The following is an 11,474-nucleotide window of genomic DNA, read 5'->3' as shown; positions in this document are numbered from 1 at the left end:
TACAATGGTCTTAAATGCAGGTAGTTCCCTTGCTGTCTATGGAGGGTCAGAAATATCTTAATCTGTGTTCCGAAGATGAACGAAGGTCTTACGGGTTTGGAACGACATGAGGGTGAGTAATTAATGACAGAAGTAAAATTTTTGGGTGAACTAACCCTTTAATTTCGGTCAAACCTATAGCACTTTTGACATTTAGCATACATGTTTAATTTCCATTGATAAAACACTTTCTTCTAATTCTGTCTCAGCTTGATGTGCAAAATCAACTATGAGTAAGCCATTTCAAGATTCAAGATTTTTATTTGTCACATACACTGTTACATACAGAATTTATTCCAGGGTGATTCCATTCTGAAATAGCATGTAAATGCAAACACAGATTTCTCTATGCTGTTTAGTGGATTTTTCAGCTTGAGCAATGTCAAAATCTGGCTCAGATAGGACTGTCAGTGTTAATCCATGCTTGTTAAATGCTAAATGTTTTGTGTACCACTAGCAAAATTCAATTGTAATGAAAACTGATCCGACATGATTGAGCTGATTCAGCAGAGCTGCAGGACTAGGTGCAATCACTGGTGTTTACATGCTTTAGTCTGACTGAATCTGGCCCAGACATTTTATTGTGTTTTTGTTTTTATTATATTTATTTGTTTATTTATTTATTGGTGACCTACAATAATTTGAGGTTCAGTACAAAATTGTATATATATATATATATATATGCATGTATGTATGTATATACTGTATATATATATATGTTTTTATTCAGAAAGGATGCATTAAATTGATTAAAACTGATAGTAAAGACCAGACATTTCTATTTCAAATAAATGCTGTTCTTTTGAACATTCTATTCATCAAAGAATCCTGAAGAAAAAAGATAAATAAATCCTGCATCAGTTTCCACAAAAAATATGAAGAAGCACAACTGTTTTCAACACTGATTTTAAGAAATGTCCAAATCAGCATATTAGCATGATTTCTGAAGGATCATGTGACACTGAAGACTGGAGGAATGATGCTGAAGATTCAGCTTGCCGTCACGGCAATAAATTACATTTTAAAATATATTACAATAGAAAACAGTTGTTTTAAATGGTTATTTTTCATAATATTAGTGTGTTTACTGTATTCTGAACAAATAAATGCGTCCTTGGTGAGCAGAGGAGGCTTCTTTCAAAAAAAAAAAAAGTAAGAAATATTACCAACTCCAAACCTTTAAGTGGTGTGTGTGATGTGACAACAGGTTTATTTAATCCTTCATTGATTATGAATTTTATATATATATATAAAAACAACAACAGGAGCTTTACTGTAACTTCACATGGACATATACTTCTTTTTGAAAAATTAAGTCTATAATAACAAGAACCGATGAATTGTGCACATTACGAGCAGGAACATTAACTCTAGTAAATGGGGCCAATTTTGATGTCCTGTTTTTCCTGATTTCCAAAATAGGAGAGAACAAATGTAATGAAATTAACTTTATAAATGAGGTGAGAAATTGGGTGAAAATGTGTGAAACAATTGGCTCATTTATCCGATGTCACCTGGTCATTGCTGATATTAGCATTTAAGGATGCTGATAGAGAAACCCAGACAGAAATCAGACGCTCTCATTCTTCATACAGCAAATAGTGCGCACTCAGCACACACACACACACACACACACACACACACACACACACAGGCCCTTTGACTGTTAAACTCTGGCTTTCAGTGATTGATTAGCTCTATAGTGTTGCTGATTCCCATCATTAGCTGGTTTTATTACCCTGTCGGTCATTTCACACACAAACACACAACCTTGCTTTACAAAACCCTTTCCACCTTTTTTTTTTTTTCATCAGGAAACAATGTTATTCCATCCCACATCCCATTTACCCAGAAACAGTCATTCATTCACTGACTGACGCTTCTCATTGTCTGGGTGTTGTGTTTCATTACATTTTAAAGCTGCATCGGTCGGTTTATTCCTCCTGGATGTGTATATTTCAGCTGTGTCAAGTTTCTTGTTTTTGTAGCTGTAATAATCTGGATTTCCCATTGTGTAGGACCTTTTGTTTTTCTCATGTCCTTGTTAAAAGTTCTCATATATATATTTTAGTCAGAATCCCCGTGGTAACCTCAAACACACAGCAGCACTGTTCCTCTGCCCTGCGTTTGTGTGTTTCGTGTATGAATGTGGGAGAAACGGAGGCTGTATGGGGGAAGGGAAGGGAGGATGAGGATGCTTTGTGAATTCAGTGCTGCTGGATTCTCTGTAAGCTCAAGGTTAATCATTCAGGAGGGTGTTGTGGGGTTTGTTATGGTAATTTATTTGAGTGTTGGCTTTACGCTGCTGATTGTCGCATCAAGGGTTAAATGCGACCAATGGACATTTACAGAAAATGTCTTTTTTGTTAGTTGTTTTGTCTTTACACTATTATTTATAATGTCGATATATTTGGCTTATATGCAGTCTTTTTGGTGCTGAAAAGCTTATAATGAAAAATAAAATGCCACAAAAAATCGACTAATTCTACAGTAAAAATATTCATTATCTGATGTAATGTTAATATACCATATTACTCAAATCAGTTTTTATAGCATACTGATCACCATAAAAACACATATGTGACCCTGGAGCACAAAACCAGTCTTAAGTCGCTGGGGTATATTTGTAGCAATAGCCAAAAAAACATTGTATGGGTCAAAATTATCGATTTTTCTTTTATGCCAAAAATCATGAGGATATTAAGTAAAGATCATGTTCCATGAAGATACTTTGTAAATTTCCTACTGTAAACATATCAAAACTTAATTTTTGATTAGTAATATGCATTGTTAATTTTTGCAACTTCATTTGGACAACTTTAAAGACGATTTTCTCAATATTTTGATATTTTTGCACCCTCAGATTCCAGATGTTCAAATAGTTGTATCTCGGCCAAATATTGTCCTATCCTAACAAACCATACATCAATGAAAAGCTTATTTATTCGACTTTCATATGATGTATAAATCTCAATTTCAGAAAAATTGACACTTAAGACTAAAGGTTTACTGAAAGGTTTTGTGGTCCAGGGTCACATATGGTTAAGAGAAAGGCACATGATGAATCAGAGTTCATCACAAACAGCTTTTCCATAAGCTGAGGAGGTAAAAACTAATATATAAAGTGCACACAGTGCCATTCATACAAACACAAAACACTATTATGGTAACACACACATGACACTAAAAGAAAGCAATAAAGAATTCTGGGAATGTCAGTTTGCTTTTTTCACAGTGTAAATTGTAAGATGACTTGTTCCTTTTCACTTCCAAAAACTGTGCATTTAACAGTATTTTACTGTAAAATTACCTGAAATGTCCCAATAGATCTGTTACAGTTTTTCCACCGTATATAGTAAGGGAAGATACTGCTAACCAATGAACTGGTTTTTACAATATCATTTTTACAGTCGTATACCATTAAAATCACGATCACGAGTAAAGCAGTGTGTCCTGACACATTTCACAGTAATTAACAAAAATGCAAATACTGTACGTGATTGAAAAAAGAATGCTTATTGATAAAAAAAACAATAAATATTACATTATAATTCTAAATTAATCTAAATAAAATCCAGATTAGCAACATTTATTACAGGGCTCTCTGGAATACTTGTTATTGGTTGGCCAGTTGTGGCATTCTGTCAAATAGGTTTGTATATTTTTTGTTTTGTTTTGTTGCATATTAAAATCTTCATGTCTGTTTGTTAGTGAGGGATTTGTGGATGCAGTAATTAATTTAGATTCGTCAGGTGAACTGGGTCAGAAGGTCTCCCGTAGCATGTTGTTGGTGGTATTTTCATTATTTGATTGAATAATTATTGTAATTCATTGTATTATTTAAAAAGATCTTCATTATTAACCCACAGGCCTTCTGAGAATACATAGTCTATTGCTATTATGACATCCCATTAAATACAAATAAAGGTCTATATATAATTAATTTAATAAGTTTAAGTTTTGACTGGAGTTTTGTTGTTTGATTTGCCTGTGCTTTATTCAATTGTTCAATTAAACTGTCAAAATGCATACATTTGCATAGAATATTGGATTACTCTTTTACATTCATGGCACCTTTTCCATAGACATAAATTATTAAAAATGATATCAGATGTATTTTACATATTCTGCCAAAGAAGCTGGGATAAGATTACCCAAGAGGGCTTTTGTCCCAGGAAGGGGTCATCACACCCCATAGTGGAGCGAGATGGCCTTTATGATGATTTTCACAGTACTTGCACCAAAATTAGCCTATATATGTTCACAGTTATTAATTATATATTATTGATGTATATCATCCTGTACATCCTAAACTCATCCATTAAATATGTTCCAGTTTAACAGTAAATGCACACTGCTCCTAAGAGCGGTGTCTTCCCTGTATTCCTCTATATTTTGCAGTTTGCCACTGATAACCCATTAGCTTTGATAGTTTCATGTCCCTCATGAAACTCTGTATCACTTTGTGATGAAATAATTCAACTCTAGTCAACATTCCATTTATTTATGTGTTTATTAATGTGCGATGATGACTGCCTGACTGTATGTTCATCCATTAAGTTCAGTTTAGTCTCTTAAATCAAGCTCTTATAGATAGTGTTGTAGACTGTGATGTTCTCCAGTGATATGTGTGCTCCTGAACTTTTTTGTAATGATCTCTGTCTTGGGTTTCAGGTGGAGAATCGGCCGAAGTACTATGGACGAGAGTGAGTTTCATTACACTCCTTACAGACCCAGTTCAGATTCTGCCGGTGTGGACTGACACGAATCCCCAGTGTTTAAATAAGCTGATTCAGGATTCAGGCCTAATGCGGTGTTATTAATATTCCCTCTCTGATTGGTTTCTTGTGAAGGTATCACGGGATGATCTCCAGAGAGGAAGCCGACCAACTGCTCAGTGTGGCTGAGGGAAGTTATCTGATCCGAGAGAGCCAGAGACAGCCGGGCACGTACACGCTAGCTCTACGGTACATGAACCTTCGCCTTTGACCTTTGACCTTTGACCTGTTAATGTCCAGACTCCCCTTCTTCTTCAGGATGTTCTGACTCTGTCTTACAGAAACAGAATGTCAACATGCAAAAACATTTAAGCAAGCATGTTAACATTAACCGTAACATTATGGTAAAAATGCTAACAATGTGTTAAAATATGTTAAAACACGTTTGCCGTTTGTTAAACCATGCTAGGAACATGATAGACAGGACAGAAAATAGCCTATTACTTCTAAATTATGATGATTTTTGATGTAAAAATCGTGATAACATTATAAGTGGACCTCGGAGAACAGTACAAAATAATAAAAAAGGCAGTTCATGACCCCTTTAAATCATGCTAGCAACATGTTAAAACATGATGGCAATGTGTTAAATCATAATAGGAACATGTTAACATGTTAAGAAAATGTTAAAGGGGTCATATGATGTTGCTAAAAAGAACATTATTTTGTCTACAATACTACAGCGAGAATAAAAGTTATGCTTTCTTTCTTTGCGTGAACATTTGGGCGGCGTTATGCAAATCTTCCCACATCGTGAAGTAGACATGTGTGGGGGGGTGTTAGAACGAGCCGTTTTAGGAGGGCGTGGACCAGTCTTAACTTTTATAAAGAATATCTCTTTGGATTTGAGACTTTAGTCTTTGCAACTTTACAGATCTTCTTTATGCACCAAGAGCTTGTAACACTCCAAAGAGAAAGGAAAACTTGAAATCGCATCATATAACCCCTTTAAAACATGCTGTCAATGTGTTAATGCTAGAAACGTGCTAGTACATGTTAACACTGTGCTAAAACATGCTAGAAACATGTTAGCAATGTGTGAAAACATTCTAGAAACATGCTAGCAACATGCTGAATCATGCTGGCAGTGTTAAAACATGCTAGAAACATTCTAGCGTCTTATAAACATTTTTTGACTTTCTCTGACTTCTGTATGTAAAACCTTCAAACTGTACGTTTAAAAAAAAAATATTTAAAACTTTTAGACACGGCTTTGTCAAGCCAGCATCAAAACTGGACTCTTATGTTTAATTTTGCAATTTTTTAATTTTGTGGGTAAATATCTCTGTAAAGAAGTTCTGTGCAGTAATCGAGATTATTAGGGGTTTGCTAATGTTGTCAGATTAATTTCTGAGGAACACCCACAAACCATCTGTGCAAAACTAAGCTTGCAGCTCTCTGTTACCTCAGCATTTGTGTCTGTAACTTTTGTCCTGTAACCTCTCGTGATCAAAACCTTGTGTTAGTAACCCATCCGTCTGTGACCTAGATCTTCACTCTTTCTCGCTGCCGTATCTTGACCTAGTCTTGACCCATGTGTGTTTGGCTTCTTTTAGCTCTGGCTGATGTGTGATCAGTGTAGATGTATCATCATGTATTAGCAGAGACGTGTTTGGATGTGGAGCACACCAGAGGACATATGGGTTTGAGAAATGTGCTGTGTGTTTCTCACAAATCCGTTCAGCATTATTTTGTGTACGGAATGAAGTCTGTCCTTGAAGAGACTGATGTCTCCTAATCATATTCTCACAATGTGTTTTTGCTTTTGTTTTTGCTATTCAAAGTCATCACTAGGGTTTTAAAAAGGCCATTATTTTACATTTTTGTGTAATATTGGTCAAGGTTTCTTACATTAAATCAAGCTTAACACCATTCTTTTTTTCTTTTAGTTTTTAGTGTTTACTTTGTTCAGGTTTAGGGTTTTCTCACGTTCCAGCCTCTCACTGACCCTTAGAATTAAACAAGCTGATTTTACTTCTATTTCATTAATACTCTGTATAAACAACCTTTGTTATGATTGGTTAAACTCTGCACAACGGTGTCTTTTCGCAGGCTAAATACTGGTAATCTGTAAATGTGGGTGATACACATAAAATTATATAAATTGATAGTAAGGACATTTATAATGTTACAAAATATTTATATTTCAAATAAACACTGTTCTTTTGATTGCATGATTTACAAACGTATTAAGCAGCACAACGGTTTTCAACATTGATAATCAGAAATGTTTCTTGAGCGGCAAATCAGCATATTATTATGATTTCTGAAGATCATGTGACACTGAAGACTGGCGTAATGATGCTGAAAATTCAGCTTTGATCACAGCAATAAATTACATTTTAAAATATATTAAAACAGAAAACATTTATTTTAAATTGCAATAATATTTCACAATATTATTATTTTTACTGTATTTTTCAAACAAATCAAATAAATGCAACCTTGATGAGCATAACAGACTTCTTTCAAAAGCATTAAAGCAATAACATTATTAATTGGTAGTGTATGTTAATGTTATTGAAATCTGGATTGTAAAAACTATGTTAGAGGACTTGTGTTGAGGTGTGTGTGTGTGTGTGTGTGTGTGTGTGTTCTCAAAATAATCCCTTTAATCTGACGGTCGGCCACACACTGCTACAAACTGCACGTGCTGACTTTCTAGTCCAAATTCTCTCTCTCTGTGTGTGTGTGTGTGTGTGTTTCTTGTGTGCTCATCCTCAGGCATGTGATTCCTCAGAGAACGCATCTGTTGTGTCCTGTGCGCAAAAGCTTTAACATCTACAGTAAGAGCTCTATTGCCATCAGGCTTTAATGACATTAGCCTTTGTGCATGTGTTTGTTTGTTTGTGTGTCTGTGTGTGTGGTGGATCTGTCTGAAGTCATACAAACCTCTGTCTGCGTGTGTGTGTGTGTGTGTGTGTGTGTGTGCGTGTGCTGCTGTTTCTGATATGAACTCCTTGTTGTGTGTATTTGTAAGTGTTTGCAGATCTGTCTGCATCTGATTTTGGGTGTGTGTCTCTGTTGGATCATAATCAAACTCTGACAGGAAGCACATGAATTATAAAACCTCAGCAGCTCAGCTGTCCTGTGATGTCCAGTGGCTCATAACAACATTACCATCTCTGATCAGCTTATAATAGATTGTCTTAGAGATTCAGGGATCAAGCTGCTGTTTTCTAATACTGTTTGATACAAATATTTAAACAAATGAAAATACAAATATTAATTTTCTAAAACAATGTTAAGTGAATTTATCAAGGTAACCTCATTCATTCACTTTATTCACTGTATGCACATTCACTCTTTGTCTTATGCTTGATACAAGTATGCTAAAACTGCTTTATAAATGTTTCTGTGTCTCCACTCTGTTTACATTCACAATTATGAATTATATTATGAAACTTTGACTATAAATTACATATTTTCATCTAAAACAGTGAATATTGGAATATTGAATATTGAATATATTTTGTTTTTCTACTGTATATTACGAAATGGAAAAAAAAATATATAGAAATTTTCAGCAGATTACTCAAAAAAGCTGTATTTGGATTATGGATTTTGTTGGGAAATGCATTGGTATAGAAAATAAAACGAATTTTAAAAAGCTGAAAAAATTACTTTTTACTCTTTACTCTACTTTTACTTTAACTTAAAAAACAAATAATAAAATAAATAAATGTGTTAAATTTTAAAATGTGTATGATTTACTCCTTACAAGACCAAACTCAAATTTATTTCAGTAATCAGGAAGTGAAGTTAAGAAAAAGTCATTGCACTTGAGTTTTCATAGGCCACATTCCCATTCACAATACAAATAATATTATTATTTACTGTAGTTCTATTGGGTCAAAGTGGCCTATGAAAATGAGCTTTTTCTAGAATGTTTTGTATGTATATTTTATATATACACATATACTATATATATATATATATATATATATATCTTGAATTACCATCATTGAAGAAACATGTAGGTTTGCATGGGACATACTAATCAGCCAAACCCCTACCCATTTTGGTTCGCCCTAATGATTGACTATAAACTTTCAAATATTGCCCAATAATAACATAGGTCATGTTATTATAAACAGATGTTTCTAAAACAGCCCATTGGGTGGAAGAACAATTAATATTGAAGGGTGATATTAAATGTCATTGTTTATGGTGCAAAAGCCTAGATAAACGCAAAATAGGTCAAAAGGTTAAAAATCTGATAATAACCATGTAGATTCGATGTTAAATGTGTGTAGGGTGAACTGGGCTATGAACTGTGTGAGTGTGTGGAGGGAGAGTATCAGGTCTTCATATTGATCATCATATGAGCTCTTCACTCTCCAGCCTCAATACTACTACAAACCAAAGTACAGGAAGTTGATGTATCCAGAGATGTTCAGTATGTGTGTGTGTCCATCTGTGTGTCTCACAGCTGTGTGTTACAGCACGCGAGTCCAGCGCACACTCATTTTCTCTGTCTCTTTCTCAGCTTTGGGAATCAGACCCGAAACTTCCGTCTGTTTTACGATGGGAAGCATTTTGTGGGGGAGAAGCGCTTCGAGTCCATCCACGACCTGGTAACGGATGGCCTGATCACACTGTACATCGAGACCAAAGCCGCTGAATACATATCTAAGATGACCATCAACCCCATCTACGAGCACGTGGGCTACACCACCCTGAACCGTGAGCCGGCGCTGAAGAATGCCCTGCCCGTCTGCAGAGACATGCCCGACGGGAAAGACGCACCCGGAGAAGAGACCGGCCTGGAGGAGAGGGTGAGATACTGGAATGCAGTTACCCAGCATGCCTCTGTGTGTTTGTCTGCTCTTCATCAGACAACAGTCTGTAATGAGAGTCAACTGTGATGAGATTTTTTGACCTCAGCATTAGCCATGTGAGTTACGGCATTTATGAATATGATTTCTACTGTGGAATATGATCCCTCATTGCCATCATGGTCTTGTGCACCACACTGCCTCCGAATATAATTCCTAGTTTACTTTTTGTTGTTTTCAGAATGTAGGCAGGGTATGACCATAAACAAAATGGTATTTTTTTAGGCGTCAGGCTGTTTTTTCGTCCGTTTTCTTGTGGTTTCTGGTTGTGTTCTCTTCTTGACTTCATTTGTTTTGTTTTTTAACTCTATGGCCTAAAATCTCTGTTATGCTAAATGACAGCAGCAATATTTCTTATGGTTCAGCTATACTCAGGCTAAGCTGCCCATTTGAAATAATAGTTAACTACACTTCAGGTGACTAATAATTAGTAGTTAATTTAAGTGGACAATGTTATACTTTATATTTAATATATACTTAAGGCCTATTTAAAATTATATGTACACTTCTGTTAAATAGCAAGGATGCATTAAATTGATCAAAAGTATCACTAAAGACTTATATTGTTACAAAAGATTTTTATTTCAAATAAATGCGGTTCTTTTGAACTTTCTGTTCATCAAAGAATCCTGAAAAAATGTTTCCACAAAACTATTAATCAGCACAACTATTTTCAACATTGATCACAATGAGAAATGTTTCAATCAGCATATTAGAATGATTTCAGAAGGATCATTTGACTCTGAAAATTCAGCTTTGCATCGCTGGAATAAATTACATTTTAAAATGTATTCAAATAGAAAACAGTCGTTTTAAATTGTAATAATATTTCACAATATTGCAATCATATTTGAGCAATATCACATGAGTAGCAGTGTGATATGGCTCTATATCAGCACGGCTGAGATTCAGGCCAAGTGCTGTAGGTAATCGCAGCGTGCTGATATACAGCCATATCACACGGCTACGAGTGTGATATTGCTTTTATACAACAGCTCGACGGCAGAAGTGTGTAAATAAAAAACGAAGTGTACTTCTTTCCGCCACGGATTCAAATCTCCATTTGACAGTTTAACAGCTGAGCTGAAGTCTCCGTTACTAATTCGAAAACGTCACTTTAGAACTTTAGTAATGAAGGAACGTTGAGTTGCTTCATTAAAAGCTTATTGTATTACTGTATTAAAAGCTCACTGTATTATGTAGAGTATTATGAGAGAGAGATGGACTGAGCAAGTGTGTTTACCTGCATCTGATACAGCATTCATTCTTTAGCTCACTCTCATATTCACAATAAAATATTAGTTTGAACGCTGAGGAAAGCGATATCTTTGTCGTACTGTCCTTTCATCTGTTGAGGGTGATTTCAGATGACAGCTGCTCAGTGCATTTGTTAACTGCGTCTTAGAAGATGTTTTTGAAAGTAAAAATTAGAGCCCGACCGATATATCGTTTTGCCGATATTATCGGCCGATATGAGCCTGTCGCCGATATATCGATATCGGTGAATATGCCGCCGATATGAAATTTTTTTTTTACAGAACATATAATGCAGATAAAATGCTTGAAATGGTGTAATTAGTTAGTTTGTCCAGCAGAGCACCCTTGCAAACGCGAATCGAGTGTACGTCTCGAGGCCCTCTTTCGAATGAGACCACCCCCGCGTGGATAGCCCCCGTAGAGTTACGGGTGGTTAAATTCGCGGTCCGGCGCCGACTTATCAATCGATCCCGGGGGGCTACCGACGCGCCGAGGGTGGCGTTCGAGAGGGCTCCTCGAGCTGAAGGGATCCCCCGAATTTGGTGGAGATCCGCCGGCGCGT

The 11,474-nt window shown here is 35.7% G+C and overlaps 1 protein-coding gene across 1 annotated transcript in view; it reads left to right on the top strand.

Annotated features, from left to right (window-relative positions):
• LOC107739458 (N-chimaerin-like) overlaps positions 1-11,474 on the top strand; it is a 54,509-nt gene that overhangs the window by 8,972 nt on the left and 34,063 nt on the right. The window contains exons 4-6 of the mRNA XM_016551563.1: positions 4,714-4,745; positions 4,893-5,006; positions 9,307-9,595. Coding sequence (XP_016407049.1) covers positions 4,714-4,745; positions 4,893-5,006; positions 9,307-9,595 — 435 coding nt within the window. The remainder of the gene's footprint in view (positions 1-4,713; positions 4,746-4,892; positions 5,007-9,306; positions 9,596-11,474) is intronic.

This window comes from Sinocyclocheilus rhinocerous, unplaced genomic scaffold (genome assembly GCF_001515625.1).
Source record: "Sinocyclocheilus rhinocerous isolate Xijiao unplaced genomic scaffold, SAMN03320098_v1.1 scaffold3663, whole genome shotgun sequence".
Classification (NCBI taxonomy): domain Eukaryota; kingdom Metazoa; phylum Chordata; class Actinopteri; order Cypriniformes; family Cyprinidae; genus Sinocyclocheilus; species Sinocyclocheilus rhinocerous.
Note: the sequence above shows the minus strand (reverse complement) of the source record. Positions and strands in the feature narration are given on the sequence as shown.